At 43.8% G+C, this 22,134-nt stretch overlaps 2 protein-coding genes across 4 annotated transcripts; one reads left to right on the top strand and one right to left on the bottom strand.

Moving 5' to 3' along the window:
- Positions 1-13: 13 nt before the first annotated feature.
- Positions 14-20,537, top strand: LOC140684261 (uncharacterized). Of its 3 annotated transcripts, XM_072929703.1 has the most exons (4): positions 168-1,299; positions 15,710-15,922; positions 16,023-16,110; positions 20,401-20,537. In XM_072929703.1, the coding sequence occupies exon 1, from the start codon at positions 168-170 to the stop codon at positions 903-905; it is 738 nt and encodes a 245-aa protein (XP_072785804.1). In that variant the 3' UTR covers positions 906-1,299; positions 15,710-15,922; positions 16,023-16,110; positions 20,401-20,537. The 3 variants fall into 3 exon arrangements, with proteins under 3 accessions (XP_072785806.1, XP_072785804.1, XP_072785805.1); XM_072929704.1 differs by lacking the exons at positions 15,710-15,922; positions 16,023-16,110; positions 20,401-20,537 and adding exons at positions 7,680-9,543; positions 9,634-9,685; XM_072929705.1 differs by lacking the exons at positions 15,710-15,922; positions 16,023-16,110; positions 20,401-20,537 and adding an exon at positions 7,680-9,685 and having other exon boundaries at positions 14-1,299.
- On the bottom strand, positions 17,103-20,858 carry MYOD1 (myogenic differentiation 1). The gene is made up of 3 exons (XM_002198475.6): positions 20,106-20,858; positions 18,563-18,641; positions 17,103-17,996 (listed from the first exon to the last, which is right to left on the bottom strand). The coding sequence occupies exons 1-3, from the start codon at positions 20,658-20,660 to the stop codon at positions 17,746-17,748; spliced, it is 885 nt and encodes a 294-aa protein (XP_002198511.4). The 5' UTR covers positions 20,661-20,858; the 3' UTR covers positions 17,103-17,745.
- Between the last annotated feature and the right edge of the window lie 1,276 nt (positions 20,859-22,134).

Raw genomic sequence — 22,134 nt, 5'->3', positions numbered from 1 at the left:
TCTCTTATTAGGCATGTCGCAGACTCATCCAAACAAGCACGGCAGGCAGCAAGCCCGTCAGGGGACGGCTGCTCGGCGGCAGTCGGTGCCTAAGCCGAGCCCCGCTCCGGGCCCGCGGGGGCGAGGGGCCCCGGCCAGCCTCGCTCCCCCGGGGCCGCTCCGAGGCGATGCCGGTGGCGGTGGCTCCCGGCGCTGCGCCGCCTCCGTCTGGAGTCAGACGCTCGGGGTCCGCGGCAGCTGCAGCCGCGGCGGAGGGGCAGGGGCAGGGGGGGCCATGCTCCGGGAGCGCGGGCGCTGCGGTGCCGGAGGGGGAGGGCCTTTCCCTGGTTGGATGTGGCCAAAAGCACAAGGGAAAAAAAAAAAAAAAAAAAGGAAAAAAGAAAAGGGGGGTGGGGGAAGAAAAATCACTGCACCCGCGCTGCCCACAGGTGCGCGGAGCTGCGGGGCGCCGGTGCTGGCTGCAGCCCCCGCAGGGAACGCGGGGCTGTGCCCGCGCCCCTCCCGGCGGTGCGGGGCGGGGGGCGCCGCCGGTGCTGAAGGGACAGCGCCGCGCTCCCGCCGCCTCCGCCCCTGCGCCCGGCCGGCCCGGGTCGAGCGCTTGCCGGTGCGGGCGGCGGGACCCGCGGCGCTGCCGCTCGCCGCTCCTCCCGCCGCTCCTCCCGCCGCCGCCGAGCCGCTCGGTGCAGCCCGCCCGCCGCCGGGCACCGCCGCGCAGGCGCCGCTCCCGCCCGGGTCCTAGCGCGGGCCGCGCCCGCCGCCGCGCCGGGACCGGGGCGCCGCTCCGGGACCCGCGGCTGCGGGCAGAGCCCCCGCCCCGCTCACCTTCCCGCGACCCCGCGGCGGTCACACCGAGCGGCCCCTTCGGGAGCGGCGGTGTCCCGGTGCTGCCCCTCGCTCGGCTCTGAGCGACCCTCTCGGGCACCATTGGCGTGAGTCACGGCTGTGCTCGTCCTGCCTGCGCCGGACTGGCCGAAGGGCAGAATTCAAGATCTCCCCAGGGTAAATTCCTCGCCTCACGAGCAGGGGTACCCAGGGTTGTCACTTCCAATCACATTGTGCTTTTACTTGGTTCCACACACCTACACCATTTCTTCGTCTTTTCCTACTGTTCACTTGGTTGTTTTTCCTAACGCCTGTGTTGGTAGGAAGTTGCAATTTGGGTTTGTGTTTTAATTCTTTTTTTATTCTCACCGAGTCACAAATAATGATAAGGGAAGTTTCAAAAACCCCCCAGTTCCTGTCTTGCAAGGAGCTTGAAGAACAGCCAGAAGATGGTTGTGTGAAAAGGAAGTAAGAGAGGTATGTAGATGAGTTTTGTATTTTATTTTATTTGCTGTCTCAGGAGGAATGGACTTATGGCAAAGCCTGGAGAGCTGACCTTTTGTGGGTTGACCATGGGAAGTCGCGTCATGATGAACGGGATAGGCTGGTGAAATATACAATTGAAAGGTACATGGTTAGGGAATGCTGATGGAATGTACAAGTGGTACGGACAGCACAAGGCTCAATGGAAGAGGGCAGACCAGGGGAATGCAATTGGGCTGAACTTGCAAGTATGAGAGAAATTCAGATGTGTGGCAACAGCAGGTGAAGAAGTGGAAGGCTGTCAAGGAGCAATCGGTGTGCTCAGGTTTGTAAGATGAGGTGTTTGGTCACCTGCAGCTTCCTTGCAAAGAGCGTTGCATGGTTGGGATGCAGAGAAGAAAACTTTGCAGTAGCTGTGGTGAGACATTCCAAAGAGGTCTAACCAGCAGATTTGTCTGTGAAAATGGTAACAGACTTTAAGCTGGTGCTAGAAGGAAGGCCTGGAACCTGGTGCTATTTGTGTGTGACTCTTGGAAAAAGGGAGGGAAGACAGCAGGAATGGGAGTATGTTACTCGTATCAGCTATGAATGAGAAATGGGAAAGTGAAGCTAAATCAAGGCAACTCTGCACTTCAGCTAGCATAACCTGATGAAAAAATCTCTAGGAAGAGATGCCAGACAGCAGCTTCAGCACTGGGACTGAACAGAGGCAGAAAGGTTGATGACAGAGGGAGAATCTGAGAATCACAAGTACAGAAACACTATCTAAAATCCTTGAGAATTGCCAGCCAGAGGACACAGAGGAAAAAGAGGGCTGTGAACCCAAGCCTGGCATTAAGAAAGGAAAAGAGGATGTTGACTCACTGATAGAAATAAAACATGCGAAAATTCCTTTAAATCATAGTAAATGCCTATTTTTGATAATAATAGATCTGGGGACCAATGGGAAAGTACTGTAGGGTATGTTCCGAGAGTTAATGAAGGCTGTGGAGAGCAGGTGACTCAGGAAGATGTTAAGAGCCTGTGAATCCTAGGCTTGTGGGTCCTTCTGGTCACAGCCACAACTATAAAGACTCTTTCCCAGCTCATTAGCTCCTGCCTTCCATGTTACCTTTCCTGCAGCGAGTGATTCCTCGTTAGGAATTTCAGTGTTGGGATCTAAGGTGACTGTGGCAATGAGAGATATTGTGCAGCTTCACTTGCTTGGGCTTCCCCTCTTGTCTGGGGAACTGAAGGAGAGTGGTGCATGACCTTAGAAGTCATCTGGGAGTACGTGTTAAAAGCTAGAAAGCTTGATTAAAGAGTATGTTCATGGACTCAGGTGGGGAGGCCATGCCTAAGTGACCTGCAAGGTTTCTTTGAAGTTACTAAAGCTGTAATTGATGAAGCAGCATTGGTAGAAACAGAAGAGTTAGATGTTTCAAAAGACATGAAAGAGGGCCCCATATCAGAGACTGATGGGCAAGCAAGAGCTTGTGAGATCTGGAGCAAGGTAGCTACTGAAATAGTAGGTCTTTCAGAAATATAAATTGGAATGTAAGTTTAGACATAATTTTCATGTTGAAAATGAAAGACAATATCATGTTTGAAGTTTATATTGAAGTTTGAGAGGGAAAGTGTTCAAAACTAATATCTTTATTTAACAGGGATCATGGCACAAAATAACTGCATATTAAAGCACAAGGAGTTTGCTTTGCATGGTAGAGTGCAGCATGATTTGCATTTGTTTGATTAGCCATAGTTGATAACACCACATAGATGGCTGTTGGTTTGCATGGAATGGAAGGTTTAAGACAGTCTAGCAGCTGCTGTGTCTGAGCAAAGTTTTGCTTAAAGCTTGCCATATAGCAATATAAAATTCTTAGTTTAATTTTAAAAAGTAGTCTTTCATAATTAGAAATGTTTGGATTATGATAGACAAATAAAATAATCAAATTTTCCTAGTACCAACTTGCAGAAAAAACTTCCTATGAAATTATGATTAATCCCAAACTTGACAGTAGCACTTCTGTCCTCCTAGTCCCATAAAAAAAATAAGAATAATATAACTGGATTTTATTCTAGTTTATGACATCTTTAAATGCTTAAACATCTGGTTTATATTTGATATCTTTAAGGAGGACTTAATATGAAGGTGAATGTGTGAGTCCCCAAGTTGTCTAGCTTTTCTGTGATCCAACTTGTCATTTTAAGTTTACTTATTAATTAATTTTACTAAGTTTTACACATTAAAAAGAACTAAACCAGCTTTAATAATGCTGGGAAACCTCTGTAGGAAGTACAGAGTTGGTAGGTTATCCAAACAGTTCACAATCTGTTTGAAAAGGATTATGGTATAGCAGCAGCAGCAGCTGCAGGTGGTGTTACCAGAAAATTTTTAAATGCATTAAAAATCATTCACCTTGGAAATACATTTTTTTTCCCTGTACTGATTCTAATAAGTGGTGAGAGATTTTGATGGTCATCTACGCTGAGCTGGGGTTGACCAAAATCTGGCATAAGTGAGGAAAATAAGCTGTAGAATTTAGGATGGTCTCTGTGAAGGTCTCCTTTGTGGCACACCTACAGTCAGGACAATATATGTGCACTTTGAGCAGTCCTGTTGGTCTATCTATAATTTTAACTGTTCTTCTAACTCAGAAGTTTTAGTGGTAATAGTGGAAGACTAGCTTTTAGCCATAGATATATTTTAGTTTCAAATCTGCTGTGTAGCTGAGTATGAGAGTGAGTCTGTTTACTAATTTTGTCACTGGTGTTAGGTCACCTCACTGTTTTGATGACACAAGAAGAGCAAGTCCTTCTTTCCCTTCTGTATCTGGTGTACTGGGATCACTTTTGTTGTCCTATACTTCAGCATCCTCAGGGCTATCATATACAAGAAAATGTAGGTTGTCTTACAGATAGAAGTCTAAATTCTGCTACAAACTAAAAAAAAAAAACATAGTGGGTTCACATGCTATTCTTTTGTTGATCCCCCTGCTCTCTACTTCTTTAGCTGAGAACTGCAATGAATTCTGTCTGACTCCAAAGGAGCTTTCTTCTCAATGTGGGAGATGACTGAGCATATATTTCCTAACTCTCCTAAACTTAAGAACTCATTAATTTGAAGTGAAAGTTTAACCTTTTTCTAAAATTGTGTTTAATTATATTCATTATTGTATGAAGATATTTTGCCTCTTACCGAAGATGCTGGATTGACAGATTCAAATCCCAGGGCTGTATAGGCACAGAAGTGCACATCAGGAGGCTTTGCTGTATGCTTTGGTGCTCTACTAGTGTATCAAGAGTACTTGATTCTGCACTCCTCTGTAGCCTCTTCCTTCACTGGGTTTTCTAGTGAGGACACCAACAGTGGTGACTGCTGAAGAAGCTCCCACTCCTGAAATGTAAGCCTAGCTCTGACTTCATCACTCAGTTTCTCTTCAAAGAAAAAGAATGACCCATTGTAACAATATGAAGAAGAAAATGAGATGTTGAGAGAACCTGTGGCTTTGTGCACAATTATGGATAAAACTGGAGAGTACTTTCAAAATGTTTTAAGGCTGGAGGAGGCTGAGAGAATTATTTGTAAGTTATAACCTCAAAAGAAAAGGCAGGCAGAGTTGCAAGACCAGTTTTGCAATGCTTGAATGCTATAATTCAGCCTGTGCTCTTTTGTATTAAATTCACGACAACCCAACAGTATTTCAGTGCAGTTCTTTATCAGTTTTAGATTACATCATGCTGTGAATTGCTCTATCTGTTAGCACTGACCCTTGTAAATAATTTGGTTTGAGGTCTTCAAATGGAAAGCTGTGATGGACTTAGCATGCAATGTACTCATTTTGTCCTTGAAAATAATTTAAAAATAAAGCAGCTGCAATAGCATAGATGTTATTAGTTTTCTGAAAGGCTAGATTTACCCCTCTGAATTGTCATTAATTGGATGAAAGCCTTTCATAGAAAGAATGGGAATGGAGAAAAAAATTGTGGGTTCGTGCTTGCTATTGACTGAGGGAGTCATAGAGATGCTGCATGTCTGAAGAGATGTGTAGCCCAAAGCCTGGTGCAAAGAAGTCACGATGCTTTTAATGAGAGTAACCAGAGCAGGAGAAGTTATGGCTAAATGCTTGTTACTGCACTTTTGTAGCTGGATTTTTTTTATTCTTAATTACTTCAGTTTTGCTTGACTATGTACTTCATTTCCATCTATGTTTTCCAACCATTGCATAGCTTTGTTTGAACTGGGAAGAATTTGCTGTACTCTGCCTGATGAGTTGCACTTGTTCATCCATTTCTACTGGGCTGACATTTTCTGAGTGAAGGTTCTTTTTGTTTTGCAAATTCTTTTGGGATCCTTCAGAAAGTGGGCATCAAACTGTGAGATAAAGGGAAGCTGCTCTGGGAAAAAATGGAAGTAATATTGTGACATGTTAGAGATCATCTTTGGTCTTTACCCACTCTGTTAACTAAGAGAAACTCCCACCCATTTGGTTTTGCTGAAAATTGATGGGAGATGGAACTGAGCAGATACAACTAATGGAGATGGTGCTCACAAGTAAGGCGAGGTGGTGGAAGTGGTGTTCTGCTGCTTGCTGAAGGACTAGGGAGATTTCCAAACTGTTTTACCTGTAGGGGAAGAGAAGACTGCACCTTCCTGGCCAAAAAGGGCAATAAAAACTGCTGAGTTGTCTGTCTCACCCCCAGCTCCTTAAACTAGGAGTGCAGCTGGCCTGGGTGAGGCACTGAGCTTCTTTTGGAGCACATCCTCGAGTCAAGGCTGTAGTAAAAGTGTCGGGATTTGTCTTTCATGAGACATTCCCCAAAACAGAAGTAGTTGCTCCTCAAGAAATCATGGAGCTAAATCACAGCAAAATCTAAATCTACTTTAAGTATCCAAAATTAGGCATACAGCTTATGCGCTACTTTGTTACAATGCTGTGTTAAGGAAGGATCTAGATTTGTCCCTTGTCTTCTTCATGCTGATCTAGGTGTGATCCAGCAAAAATTCAGCTGGGGATGAGGAAAATTGAGCTTACAATTGGAAGTTTCCTGTCAGCACATAACAAAAAACCCCTTATCTAAACTCATTACTATGAGCTGAGCTCAGTCATCCTGAGGGCTCTGAATCTGCATTACCAAAAGAGGGCACATAGGTTGGAACCATTTAATTCCTACCATGTACTACAGCTAGAGTTTCAGAAAAGGCCAGGGACTTGGCTTTATTTTATTAGTTAATTTGTTTTGGGGGTCCTAGAAGGTCCTTGACTTTCTCAGACTGGCCTAGTCAGCCTTTTCTGAAAACAAAACTCTACTAATGCTGTCATTATGTTTTTAAGATCTCAGCCAATTTGCAGGTGCATGAACATAGCAACAGACACAAACACATAGATACAGACATATGTATTTCACAACTACTATATACAGAATACAGAACAGGAGGTGCTAGTCTTTTCTTGAAAAAGGCATGCAGCTCTCAGTGCTGCAAGTGTATCATTTTCATTTAACCACCAAAAAACCAGAAAAAAAAATAGGGTCTGTTTCTGACCAAGGAGTATGAAATATGTTCCATTTTATAAAATGTATATGCTTGCCCATCAGTTGAGTATTTCTCTAATACAACAAAATAATTAGAACATTTCTTAACTTTTTTTTTGCTGAAATGAGAACTTTATTTTTATTGAATGACTCACTTTTCACAGCTGTTATTACTTCTTCATCCTACTCTGAGTTCACAATAGTAACTGAAATGTCCTCAGACAGATGCGAAAATGGCCTGTAAGTCTTTATTGTTACAAATGATTTGTAAAACTTTAGATGTTGAAAGGTAAGAGTAGTTTAAATAAATCTCAACAATGCTGTCTCAAAGGTTTAATGCATTGCTTAAATCCCTTGATTAACCCAGCTTCTCAATATTTGACATGAATCAATAACTCTGAGATGTCTTTTTTGTTCTCTATTTTGTAAATATTTACACAGCCAGTCCCATGAAATATGACATTTAATCCTGTTGAAGTAATTATTTGAATGCTGCATATGAAGAGATATAAAGTATAATAGTTCCAGTGATGCTAGTTAAATAATTGGCACTAAGGATGAAGTCTCCTGCATTTCTTTTGTCAAGAGCCAGGATTTATACAATATAAATGTGAGTAAATGGAAAGCAAAATCCACTTTCTGTCCCAAATCTTGGACCAGCTGCTGGGAATGCAGGTTTCTTTATCCTGTCTGATGCCTGGGCCTATGCTTTAGCAGTAACAGCAGCCTTTTGTTCCAGTTAAATGAAGTGTTGAGAGCTAGAAGAAAGGCAATAGGGAAGGGATGGCACCTCTATTAGCTTGTCCTCTGCCTTTCCCTTCTGGGACACGCTATAATGAAGGGTTTCTCCACTTCAGGAAGCAGAAACATGCTCTACCCAGAGTTTCCAGGACCTGGGGAAGATTTCTGTAAAAATCCCAGTGCAATAGGATTATACCAGCCCTCCAGACTGTGGCTGGAAATCCTGGTAAGATTTGCAGCAGGTTTGTATTTAAATGATTTCACTTGAGGCACAGTGATATGCTTGTTCCTATGACACTGCACTTTTAGTCATTGTTTACTGATTCAGTCTGATTCATCTGTGGGTTCTGCCAGGTTTTGCAGTTGTAGTCTTTGCCTCTAGGTAGCCCAGCAGTAGAAGGAGTTGGGAAATAATGAGGAAGCAGAGAAGGATCACAGTGGGACAAGATATTCAGAGTTGGCCTGCAAGAAATCAGAGTTGGGTCTTCCTTAAGAAATGCTCCATTCTCATACAAAATTGGACCTTTCTGCTCTTCTATGATGGATTCTCATCCTAAGAGGGCCTACAATAGCATGCTTATTGGCTTTCCTATGGAGCAATGAGGAAAAAAAGGAGGGTCCAGTTCTCAAATCTATCATAGAGACTTCTTTTTCTTTAAAAATTTTCCAACTGTAATAAAAAATACAATAGATTTCTACAGGTTCTTCTGAAATTGTTCTCCAGCTTATCCTGCCTGTTAAAAAGTGGAGGAAATGGTGTTTTGTGTGGTAGTAATTCAGGAGGTGGGCAGAGATGTTTCTTAATTGCTTTATCAAGCCAAGCACCTTCAGAAGCCTTCATTATACAGAAAGGTCTCCATGCTGAAGTGCTGCTGTGCTTGTGTGGCCCAGTTTGACCACGGCCTAATCCAAGCAGACAGATGCATGCTGCAAAGGACAGTGCACCACAGAAAAGGTGATGGGGCAGGTCAGTGAAATTACTCTCAGTTTTCCCAAGTTTATGCCTGTAAAGCCCTTAGCAGGTATTTTAACCAATATATCCACAAATATGTATAATTCTGGCCAGGGAAAAATCCATATGATTGCATTTGTGTTACTAAGGGAATCTGCTTCAGCTATGTTTCCATTTTCTGTTGTATTGCTTCTCTTATTAATTTCTCCCCTCTGAACTCTAGGCTGAATAGGATCTGCAGAATGCTGCTTATACTTAGGGATGTACTTTCAGGTACTTTGGAACTGAAAAAAAGAGATATTTCTGAACAAAAGGTTGCATTTTCAGGTACACCTGAAAGTTTTGAATGCCCAAGAGATTAGAGAGGATTTGGTCCAGTTGAAAATCAGGATAGAGAAAATATATCAAAGCATAAATTAAAACTTTCAAATATGAAAATATAAAACTAATTATCTTGGTTAAGAAAAAATTAAATCTTTTGCTTAGTCTGGCCAATTAATGTTAATGTGTAGATATCAAGTTAACAAGTACATTAAATAGCAATGGGACAAATGAAGAGAGGAGCCTTAATGTGCACAGACAATTGCTGAGTCAACCAAAGTTCCTAAAGGCTCGGCTGCAAGTCTGGAAACATAAACACTGATGTCTAAAATAGAAATTTTTTTTTTTCCCTCCTTCTCCATTTTGTGTTTTACCACAGAACCAAACAAAAAAAGGCTGCAGGTAATGATCATGGAGTGCTTGAAGGGCATCTGTCTGCCCTCATCACAAAGTGAAGGTATGCCAGACACTTTTAGCTGCAAAACATACATGCAGAAATCACTGTGTGATTCAGCTGTGAGGAGTAAGTGATCTGATCAATATTTTCTGTATCTCTTGCTCACACTAATTATTTGTACTTAAAAGAAGGGATAATGTTTTGGCACCCACATTTGAGGAATAGTTGGCTTGGGTTTTTTTTTTTTTCCCTTAGATGCAGAGCAGAACTCAGAATTCTTATGGCAAAAAGAGGCCAAAGAGCAGATGAGGTGAGATGACAGATTGGGGTAAAACATGAGCAGCCAGCTCACAACAAGCGAGTTCATTGCGTGACAATCTTCCTGCTCTTCCCTGGGGAGTGAGCAGAATGGTTCAAGGAGGAGCAGATGGAAACAGCTGCCAACAGATGAGTACTGGAATGGATTCAAGCCACACTGCTTGCTGGAACTTGGGAGTTTTTGATGGCCTGAGCATTCCCAGCCACAGGTATCTATGATTTGGGACCTGGCAGCTGTTTGTCAGTTTGTATTTATGAGGACCAGAAGAAAACTCCACTGTTGTCTATGGTGTGGGGAATCTTTTAAGCTGTTGTTGCAGATGGTACTAAAGATAAACAAACCCTACTGAGATATTTTTCATGAATGTGTCTATCTCATAGTCCATTCACTCAAAATGGTTTTTCTCTTGACCTTGAGCTGAGATTTAACAGGTGGGTAAAAGATAAATTTTAGGAAGGCCAGTGATGCAATGCTGACACTTTTATGTCTTCCTGCATAATTTCAGGCATGCCATGAAGAATAATAAATGGCAAAAACTAAAGTGTCCTTGGCAAACAAACAAACAGAATAGCACCCTGTGATATTTTTACCTTTGTTTCCCCTTACCACACACAGTTTTTACTCCCACAGAGCTTGAAATATTAACCCAGCATGTTAATTTATTTCTTTCAGAGTTGCCCTGACCATTGCATTTAACATCTCTCTTGGAAGTACTTCAAACCAAGTGGCTGGCTCCATCTCTAGCTTTGTTAATTAGGCACATTACTTTGTTGCTTTTTTTCTTATCGCTTAATGTAATTGGTATTTGTGAAGCTTTTGAAAGGCATGTTTGGGACTACATTTTGTGCAGCTGGCTTTCAACTGCAAGCTGTTTCAAGTGTGTAGTTCTGCAGAGGACAGCCTTTGAGAGCATGAGTGCCTAGCACATACCATGCTTACTTTCCAAAGGGAACAAAGGGATGTAAGTGTGACCTGTCCCATACAAAGGAACACGTGTGACACATGAACCCCCTTGCATCCATTTGTATTTCTATGGCATTAAATCTGTAATGAGAGCATTACGTGCCCTGGATGAAGAATGGGTCTCCCTTGACCAGCTGTTGTATAAATGCTTTGCTCTGTGACGCTCTTCATCCCAAACTTTAGTCTAGATATCAGGATGCCTTTCCATATAGACACAAAGCCTTTAGTTCTTCTATGAAAATGCATATTTGAGCATCTAAATTCAAACCATGAGCTTGTACTTGCTGTAATAATCCCAACAGCTAAGGGTACCAATATACTGTGTCAACTGCCAGCAAGACTGATGAATTTACACTGGGTAGGAGTTCGGCTCATTGATTTCAGTTGTTGTGGCATGGAATGATACTCTCTACCTGAGCTGAGAAAGAGTTAGATGTGAGGGGGGGGAAAAAAGGAATGTATGGTACATTTAAAAAAAAAAAAAAAAAAAAGTCGAAGTCCTGTTTTTCATGGAAATGCTGCCCTCCGGTGGCTTGGAGAAAAGCCTACACGCTGCGTGTTGGTTCAGTAGTGTACTTTGAGTTGCAGCAAGCAGCAGCTCTCAAATGTGGGTTGTCTAGGTTCCTGCCTCAGGAAACTCACAGGTGCCATAAAAGCAAGTTAAAAAATTCAGAACAAAAAGTTATTGCTTCATTTGGTTTAGGATTTAGAAGCAGAGCATTGATGTGAAATAAAGGAATGTTCTGTGACCGAAGTATAAAAGGAATCATAGAATGGTTGTGGTTGGAAAGGACCTTAAAGATCATCTCGTTCCAACCCCTCTGCTAGGGAAAGGGACACCTCTTACTAGATCAGGTTGCTCAGAGCTCCATGCAGCCTGGCCTTGAACACTGCCAGGGATGGAGTGCCCACAATTTCTCTGGGCAACCTCTTCCAATGCCTCACCACCCTCACAGTAAAGAATTTCTTCCAATATCTAATCTAAACCTACTCTTTTTCAGTTTGAAGCAATTCCCCTTTGTCCTATCATAACATGGTCTTTTAAATAGCCTCTCTTCATCTTTCTTGTGTTTTCCCTTCACGTACTGGAAGGTCACCCTGAAGCCTTCTCTTTTCCAGGCTAAACTCTCCCAACTTTCTCAGCCTTTCCTCATAGGAGAGGTGTTTCATTCCTCTGATCATCTTGGTGGCCTCCTCTGGACTCCCTCCAACAGGTCAATATCCCTTCTGTGCTGAGGAGGCCTTGAGCTGGAGGCACAGCTCCAGGTGGGATCACACTAGAGCCAAAGTAGAGAGGAAAATCACCTCCCTTGGTCCAGTGGCCAAGATTTGCGCCCTACTGAGGGACTTTGTCACCAGAGAATGTCATTGTGATCCTGCTGTCATCTGCTGTTCCTCTGCATCTTACCCACCTGCCTTCTTGGCAAGCAGCCTGTCTCCCTCAGAACCACTGCTCTCAGCACAGGCCATATTATGCATCCAAAGACCTTCCATTTTCTCCCTCCTTTTGTCTTTATTTTTCAATTAAAGAAAAATAGAGTGCTGCCCCAAAATTTGTCTAGCAGTAAAAAAACCAAAACCCAACCAACCATACTATTCTTACAATTTTTTTGTCTCTGTTTCTGTAGGAGGTTCTTGGTAGGGGAGAAATTGGTATTTCCAATATATTTTTCTTGATGTTCCTAGTGTATGGGCCTCCAGGTGCTGTCTGAAGACTGTGAATATTTTTGCTGTTTCTGCATCAACAAGCCTTACATTATGGAAAGATGATAAAACAGAACATGGAGTTCACCAAGCAATGATTTCAGGAAGAAATGTAGTTAAATTTTTTCCCAGCAGATGTGGCTGTTGGACCAGAAAAGGCTCAAGGTCAGTTCAGGTGGGTTAGGGAGAACTGTGGAGACTGGGGGCACCCTTTTTACTGCCATGGATATGCAGCACTAGGTGGTAGCTGTGCTGAGACTCCCAACAAAAAAAACCCCCAACATTCCAATGAAAATTGCAACCTCCCTCAATCATGTGATTAAGTGGTTATTGTCTGTTAGAGTTTTTAGTCATTTTTTAATAAATAGGTACAGTATTTGCCTTGCTATTGATAAATGTGAGGTTATACATTGAGTATTACATAAAATAGCACACTTGTTGATGTTGCTAAGATGCCTGTAGATGATAAAAAGTTATTAGTATTGTAACAACAAAATGTGAGTTCTGTGCCATGTTGACTGTATTATTGGGAAACCCCTGAGGTTTTCCATCACCCCACGGTTACAGGATAGATCAGTTTTCACCATTAGCTTACAATGTTAAGGTTTTTATTCAGAAGTGGCTGTGTATGCGAAATATAGGTTTCTGGATCCACAGGGAAATTTCTGGATTCCTTGTAGTTCTGTCAGACATGTTCCTAATTCCTGCTGGGTCTTGTGAGGGAAAAGACTATCTGATAGCTCTTCTGTACTGTGCTAGGGACCATCCCCTCCCTCATTAGCCCTGAAATATCAAAAATGGAAAGGTCTCCACTTAATGACATTCCCAGTTGTGCAACAAGCCTGTGGAGAAGGGAGCATGCTGCATCCATCAAGGAGAGGAGGTCATGGCTGTTCAACAGTTTTACTAGAAAACCAGTGATTTGAAAGGCTGAGGGAGGGTGAGCTGATAGTAAATAGTGCTTAATGAGGCACTTGCCTCCCAAGATGATCTTCAGGTTGTGCTGTCAGCGATTTGCACTCTGACTCTGCACAGGCCTTTTTACCTACTGCCTGTGAAGCCGAGATTGCCACATGCAAGTTGTGTGAAATGACCTTCATGCCATCTCCTGCTATCACAGGCTCTGTGTCAGCCACTCATTGAGAGCTGTTGTAGGCTTTCAGCACTATTATGGGGGCAGTTTCTGGATGGTACTTTCAAGATCAGGTGAGCAATAAAGCCTGGCAGCTTGTTCAGAGGGTTGTGCTCAGGGGGATCGGCACATCTGAAAGCGTTGTGACAGAAATGGGTCAGTGACCAGAGCACGAGCAGAGGGTCACAGCAGGGAGTTTGTCCTGGCTTTGCATTGCTACATGAACACTAGCCCAGACAGTATTGTATGCAGTAGTCTGAAAACATTCCTACTGAAGCTGAAAATATTTCTACTGATTTCAAGGAAATTTTTAAACAAAAATGGAATATTAATTCATTCATTCATTAAAATTCATGAGGTATGAGGTAAAAAAGTTTCCTGGATGTAATTCTTCTGAAGATGGTAGTTTTGGACCTTTGCACACTTTGAACCTTTCAATTATCTCTGCACAATATAAGATGTAAAATGAAAACTGCTTTTCTGTCCACTTCCAAGTGTTTTTTTTAAGGTCTTTATCTTGAGTTGAAAATGACAAGTCATTTTAGAAGAGCAGCATCTGGTGTGAAGCAACTGCCAATTTAATATTTCTTTAATATATTTGGATACAGATAATAAAATCTTTCTAAAGTGAAAACATTTAGTTCATATATCTTTTACCTAAAATTGAATGTTCAGTATGTGAAATACTTCTGTAGCAGTATTGCTATGATAATACAGGAAATGGTGTCTAACATTTTTAACATAAAATTTGCAATTTTATTGCACTTTGTTGTGGAACATTGAAAGTAGGAAAAATATCCTCTTCATTCTCATACTGGCAAATGATCTGATGAAATGTAAAATCAGAGCACTTTTTGCATATAAGTGAAGTATAAATTTATTCCTCTTCACTTTTTCCATAGCAGTGGTTTGAGTGAGATAAACCAGTAATGCTGGGTTTGTCACGCTGCACTTTCTTAAGTTACCAAATCAAATCAAACATTCCTAAAATGTGCAGTTATCATTATGTTTGAAGACAGCTACTTTCCTTTATTTGTTTATATCTGTATGACTTTGCCTTTGGAGGCAGTGTTCTTTAGGAAACATCATGTTGAACTGGAACCTGTGTGATATAAACTTTCAGACCAGCAGTGTATGTTCAGAGCCTGTGCTGGAGGGTTTCTGTAGACCAAGGTAGGCTGCACTTTGTCTTGTAGGATCAATCCTAAATACCTAAATTCATCTTCAGGAACCCAATTTAAGAACAAAATTTTGTAAATGTTGGATCAGTCTTGCATATGCTCCTTGGCTGTGTCAGAACCAAACTAAAGCTCAAAATCCAAATATTACTATATATTTGCTATATAAATATTTACATATTTGATATATAAGTATTTACAAATATTACTATATATTAATAAAATATTTACTTATAGACTGGGCTATATTTCTATCAGTTACATGCTGTTCTCTTGATGCACAGGGCTTTGTTTTAAATATATTTATTACCATAGATATAAACAGGAAGAAATGGCACAGGGGAGCAATTTTCCTTATCTAAGTAAAAAAAAAATTATATTTGTAACCTAAATATGTATTTACTAGTGCTGATGCCCTTTGGCCTTACTCCAGTGAACTTTTCTCACTGACATCAATGGGAGAAAGAGGGGCTCTGCATAGGAAACCTATGAATATTTTTTCTTCATCATCCATCCATCTATTTTGGGATGTGCTAAATGCCTGTTCTCTGTTGTAACATTAACATCAGTATGTGGAAACTCGGGGGCTAAAATAAATCAGTGAAATGCAATATACATGACTTCACATGGAACTGCATGTACATTGTTGAGCACAAGTGCCCTGTGCCCACTCTGCCATGCCAGCCCTACAGCCAGGTACCCCCGCATTGTGTCCTTCAGAAGTGGGGTGCAAGCAAGGCAGGCATGAACTGTGTGCTGCCAGCATGTCCAGAGCCTCTGTTATTCCTGAGCTACCAAAATACTTTTTGGTTGCCATTTAATGGCAGTAAAATTGATACTTTTACTTTTATGGGGATAAAAAGATATTTATTATTTCACAAAAGCATTTTTTTGACTCTTTTGCATTGTGGACTTGATTGTTTGCTGAAGGCTATGCAAATTATACTGATGATGTGTGACGTGCTGATTTTTGAGGCAATTGTCTCTGCTTAGCTTTTATAAGGGATACAGGCTTCCAACTAACCTGGGCCATTTTTCCAATCTTAGTAGGGACCCTCCTGATTTATGACAGTATGAATTAGCACATTCTCAAATTAGTTTGATTTTGATTTTTATTTTTAATGGAAAAATGAAAGGGGTAAGCTCAATCTTTACAGGCTGGAGTGTTTTCTGCCCACAGTGAATCAATGGGAGACCTTTACAAAGTTGGACTTCGATGAAGATGCTGAGTGGCCAGTCCTGCCTCAGAGTATCCTCTGATCCATGGGAGCCTGGGCTGCTCCACAGAATGGTCCTGTGCCTTGGCACTGATTTATCATCCACCATGACCCCAAGCTCATGGATGAGGAAGGAATACCCATGGCTGCTACCATCCCTGCCCCTCTGGCTTCAGGTAAGTCACCAAGCTTGGAGCATGACTGCCCCAGGAAGGAGGAGAAGCAACTGCATTGCTCTGCTCAACACATGGCAGCTTGCTCCTCTCCTCTCCACAGAACATTGATCTTCAGGGCCATATATGATAAAAGGAGTGGGAGACATTCCCTGGAATTAGCTGTTCCCTCTTTCTTTTTTCTGATTAATGTAAGAGCTGCACAAATTCCCTCTATAATAATCACCTAACAGAGAATACAATGACTAGTCTGTCATCAAAGTATTTAAGGATGATGACGATACCTAGATTGGTTTTCAGTGTGTTTTTTGTTTTTATTTTACTGTGATGTTTCTACAAAATCCATAAAGCATAGGGATGTGATAAGAAACAGGTTGTAGTTGCTGGTTATTCTTGTCCAGATGCACAGAAATGCCCTGATTGTTTCTTTCCAATGACAACCAGCTCAGGGCTTAACATTTTTCAGTTGCACAGCCAACTTTCAAGGTTACACATAGATACTGAATGAAACAGAGCCCACTGGTTATTTTTAGAGAGGCTCTAAACAAGAAGCAAATCCCTGGAGCAGTGCTGCCAGAGATGCATAAAGTTCAAATCCAAATTAAAACTGCCTATCTTTGGCCTACATTCCAACTTGAACTTGAGGAAAACTGTGATCTCTAACTTGAACTTTATGACAAAAACTCCTTTGCAATTAGTTTCTAATACCTGGGAATACATGAACTTGGTATCAACACTTGAAAAATAGAACTTGAATGAAAAATGTGAACACTTGTCCAAAAATGTAGTACATTTTTGTGAGTTTTGTATGGTTTCAGTAGCTACACTGGAATTTGGAGAATCTAATTTTTTGTGATTCTTAGTTTCAACACATCTTTGTAAGATCAAGTCCTACAATATAATTGTAAATTTTGAGGGCAGGAGGAGAAACATGCTTATTTATTGATTCCTCTAATAATGACCTGTGATGTTTAGGTTTAGCAGTGACCACAACAGAATATGAGGAAAGGAGACCCTTTGACAGCAGCATATTTATGCAAAGGAGTGCAACTGAAGCATGTTCTTGATTTCTTTGCTGAATCAGAACCTGTATCTTCTTCCTGCCAAGGCAGAGATCTAATACCACTCCTAAATGCACTAGTAATTCTAGAAGCCCTAACGAAAGTCAAGATAACACCACAGATTTTATAAATAAGGGTCTTTATTTAGAATACTGTTGAAAACATTCTTGGCAACCACATCGTATAAATATATAAAGTTAAAGTTTGACACAACAAACCAAGCAATATTAAATATTTTTAAAATTTTTCCCCTTTTTAAATTTTTGGCTTTTTCTTTTATTTATTTATTTATTTTACTAATTTTTAATTTTTTTTTCCTTTTTTTTCCTTTTTTTTTTTTTTTTTGGAAAGCAACTCTTATTTACAATTATACAAAAGTTTTATAAAAAATGGTCCACAACCTTATTTTGGCCAGAACAGGAGTAATAGGAAGGATCTGTCATGCCATTACTGCTGTAGATTTCTATTTTCCTCCACATTAATGAGCCAGCTTCCTATTCCCCACAGCCCAGATTAAATATTGGCCATTTCATGGTATACAATTTTATCTCTAGATGTATTAAATAACTTTAGTTTAACAACCAATAAATAACTATGTGTACTTTGAAGTGATACAGGTTTGCAAAGTTAGATAGTTGAAGGAATTTTCAGTGATATTTTAGAATTGGAACAAGTCTTAAGAAGTCTTTTCAACCTTAGAAGGCAGGTCTTGAGCAAGGCCAAACAGAGCAAATTGTTTTTGGTGCAGTCCAGCTGGAGGGGTCCTTATAGCACTTGGTAGATTGGGTTGCTGCTGCTGTTATCCTGGGGGAGTGGGGTGCAGTTGGTGGGGGAAGGAATTTGGGCTCCACCATCACTCAGGCTCACTCCTTCTGGAGGGGAACAGGGACTCCCTTCAGCAACAGTTTCCACCGCAGGCAGTATAGGGCATGTGGAATTATCTGTGGAAATCCTCTCTACAATGCTTGAGAGGCAATCGAGACTGGAAACAACAGAACTCTTCCCATGCTTTGGATCTAAAAAACAGACAAAAAGGTGCTCAGATTATCCAGTGGGTAATTAACATCAGTGGGCACTACACATTTGTGGGCATGTGGAGACTCAGAGGAAATGAGTATTGGTGAAGGACACCAATTATCAGAAAACAGATTGTCATTTCAAAATGGAAGAGAGGTCCAACCACAGTGTGCTGCTCTGGGGAAAGGGAGGATCTAAGGCTTCACTGAGTCCATAGAAAGGGAAGAGCAGATTTGAAATCAGTCATAAATTACTCCAATTTGGATCAATGATAGAGTAAGAAGTCTTCATGTAGAATATGGATAATGCTGAAATTAGTTGCAGAGAATAACATACTTCTATCCAACTGTTAGATTTGCAAAATGGGAAATACAGATATAACACATCCCCATATTTGCAAATACACCTAAAAGAAATGCAGTGCCTCTACCAGCAACAGTGGCTTGCTGGCTGGAAAGGCAGGTTCCTCCCTCAGCCCAGCTGGACAGTGAACAGGCACAGGAAAGCTGCTGCAGTGCCTGCCTCTGTCTCGGTGTTTCACACCGCCCTTAGGGCATGTACTCACCATTTGGGGACTCTGTGTAGTAGCTGCTGTCATAGCTGTTCCTTCTGCGAGAGCTGCAGGGAGGCCCGCTGTACTCCATCTGGGAAGGAGAGAAATCCAAATGAGGTCAGACTTTTACCCAAATCCCAGGAACCATCTAATTTCATATTTCAGGCTCTGGCCATCATTCCAGTCCTGTCTGGAATGCCATTAAGTTGTAGACTCTCTGAGTAAGGAAAAACATGGCTAGAAGGGGGTCCACCCCAGGATATTTTATGTGGCACAGCTGTTCCACAGGAAGGTTATCACCATTGCATCGAATGCTGCAGCTTTACAGATGAGATGAGGCTTTCCAGAATTCTGATCAGATACAGCCCTTCATGTGTCTTTAGTTTACAACAGAGAGATCTGAGTGTCCTGAAACCTATGTGAAAAGGGAATTACGTCTTTTTAATTTAGTTTTTAAAGATTTTTCTAAACATGAATTCCTCTTTAAAGCCTCTGTCTACCCTGTTCCTTTGTATTTCCTTCAGTTTCTCTTCCCATTTCCATTTCATATAGAAAGTGCTCTATGAAATTGACTAATGCATTTTTTTTCCCAATACTTTAATCCACAATGAAATTCCTCTATTAAAAGAGGTTGTATCTTGAAGAGGAATAATTTGTGTAAATCTCTCCAATGTGTTAAGTCCCTCATAATCACAGATACTCAACTCAGTAGTGACTATCCCCACCAGAGCACAAAAAGCAATCTCTGGTCTGAAAGGGCAGTTCATGGCCTATCCAGAGAGCTGTCCTGGATTCTGGTCACCACATCCTACCAGCCCAGAGTCACACCAGAGGCTGAACCTACAGCCCCAGCCAAAAGATGTGCGGATGAGACACCCACTCTGGCACCCACCCTTCTTCTCCCACGCCCATAATGTACAATCAAGACTAAAAGCCTGGATTCTCCTTCCTATTGCTTGTAAATATCTATGGAGGGGATGAAGTGAGAGAGAAGAGAAATGGAGAATCTTTTTCTTAAGGGTCCAGAAAAATAACTCTTGTTGCTTAGACACTCCTGTTGTAATGATGAATGGCAGAAAACAAAACCCAGACTCTTACCAGTTCCTGTGTAACTACCATGTCCTAGGGGGCCCTTGCTCTTTGCTGTCCTTAGAGGATTCAAAGGTAATGATACAGCAGAAGATGGAAACAGAGATGCCTCGGGAACTACGGGATCACAAGCAATACCCCCAGGGTGCCCATTCCCGGCAGCTTTCCAAAGTTCTCCCCCAAGCAGCTTTTCCCTGGCTTCTCCAGGACATGGGGAACCTGCCTAACTTCTTTACCCAGGGAACAAAAGGTGTATGAGATTCTTCTTTCCCAAAGATCCTGTCATGTGGGGACCCCACCTCCCTTCGCTGCGAGTGCTCAAGGCACGAAAAAGGACTTTGTCTTCTGCCTGGGGAGGTACAGAAGGCAGCTGCTATAGGAAGGGCAGGTGACTTGCCCTGCTCAGGTTTGGACCAACAGTGTCCAGGGCACCTTGTTGGCAGGGAGTCCTCCCTGGGGCACTCACCATGCCATCGGAGCAGTTGGAGCGGGGGCTGGAGGCGTCCGACTCCCCGCTGTAGTGCTCCAGCACGGGGTAATAAGCGTCCTCCTGCTCCCGCAGCAGGGCCTGCAGGCTCTCAATGTAGCGGATGGCGTTGCGCAGGATCTCCACCTTGGGCAGGCGCTGGTTGGGGTTGGTGGAGGTGCAGCGCTTGAGGGTCTCGAAGGCCTCGTTGACCTTGCTGAGCCGCCGGCGCTCCCTCATGGTGGCGGCCTTACGGCGGTCGGCGTTGGTGGTCTTCCTCTTGCACGCCTTGCAGGCCCACAGCAGGCAGCGGCCAGCCTGGTGGTGCCCGCTGGGCGCCCGGACGTGCTCCTCCTCGTGCCCGTGGTGGTGCCCGTGGTGGTGCGGGTGCTCCTCGGGCTTCAGCAGACCCCCGACGTGCACCAGCCGGGGATCCAGGTCCTCGAAGAAATGCATGTCCGATGTGTTGAAGCACGGGTCGTCGTAGAAGTCATCGGCGGCTGTGAAGGAGCAGAGGGAGCCCTCCGTCATCTCCATGGGGCCAAGTAAGTCCATGGGGGCGGCAGAGGGGACAGCGGCCAGGCCAGAGGGGACAGCGAGGGGCTCAGTCGGAGGGGCCTTCCACCGGGCTGCTCTGCGGCCGGGCGGGTGCGGAGCCGAGACTCTCGCAGCCTCTGCCAGGCGAGGCCACCAGCGCTGGCTGCTGCCCCGACCCCTCCGCAGCCGCGCCGGTCAGGGAGCGCCACTCGGGGCCGTATTTATGGCCGAGCCCCCCGGCGCGGCGGGTCGGGACGGGCGGGGCGGGTCGGGGGGCGCGGCCGGGCGGGTCGGGGGCCGGGACGGCGGGGGTGGGGGGGGCGCGGTGTCCCGCTGGGGCAGGGGCAGCGGCAGCCCGGGCTCTCGGATGCGCGCAGGGCTACATTTCCCCCGGGTTTTTTTTTCTTTTTTTTTCCTTCCTCAGCAGCCCGTCCTGCCGCCGCGCCAGGGAGAGCAGCCGCCCCGATGCCCGAAGGTGCCGGGTGCCGCTCGCCCGGGGGGACGCACCGAACACACCGGTGACGGCTCCGCTGGTTCCTCACAGGGAAAAAGCCCCCAGCCCCTGGGCAGGTCTGTCCGCGGCTCCACGGCCACAAGGGTAATTACCGCGGGGGCGTTCGTGGGGGTGGGCGGCTCCAGGGGACACCGCGGGCAGCGGGGACACCGCGGGGACACCGAGGAGAGGTGGGAGGTGCGCGGCAGAGGGGACGCGGGGACACCGGGGAGCGGCGGGATGGGCAGGTGGCGGCCGCCCGGTGGCGCTGCGGGCCCGTCCCAGCGGGAAGCGCCGCCGTGGCCGCGGTGCGCCAGCCTTCCTTCCCTCGGGAACCCCTGCGAACGCTGTCATTCCGGGTTCCTCTTCCAGCTCTGTTCGCCTTCGCTCGGAAGCCTTGGGAGAGATGGATCTCAGGCCGTGCCGTGGCGTTGCAGTTGGGACGGCTCGCGAGATAAGGATTATATTATAGCAGCGGGAGAGTTTGGAGCTTGGGGAAATGGCATCCCGTTTTGGTAACGTCCGTCAAGGGTGACAGAGGTTTTACTCTGTTTTTTTGAGTATCATTTGAGACGAGAAATTAGGTTCTTCTCAGAGGAATTCAGTAATTCAATTATGTAATTTCAATGACTTAATGATTAAAATAGTAGTGCGTATATTTAATGTCCCAAAAGCTAAAAATAATTTCTGTTCTGCAGTTATAAATGTTGGCGAAATTTCAGCTCATTCAAAATCAGCAGCAAAGCTCTGTTTTCAGTGGGACAAGGGGCTGACTGACAGAATCGCAAAAGGTAAAAAAACATCCATCAATGATCAATTCCCAGTCCCTGTGCCTACGACTTCTCAGATGGACTGTCATGATGGTGGCTTCTTTGTTGTTACACGATTTGGTTTTTTGGCAAAAATTCCTAAGCTGCGCTCCCCATTTTCTACTTACCTAAATATCTCTGAGTACAGACCAAGATACGAACTATAAGTGGCATTCTGTCAGTATCTCTA

Source organism: Taeniopygia guttata, chromosome 5, assembly GCF_048771995.1.
Source record: "Taeniopygia guttata chromosome 5, bTaeGut7.mat, whole genome shotgun sequence".
Lineage (NCBI taxonomy): Eukaryota > Metazoa > Chordata > Aves > Passeriformes > Estrildidae > Taeniopygia > Taeniopygia guttata.
This window is presented reverse-complemented; position numbering and strand designations above follow the sequence as displayed.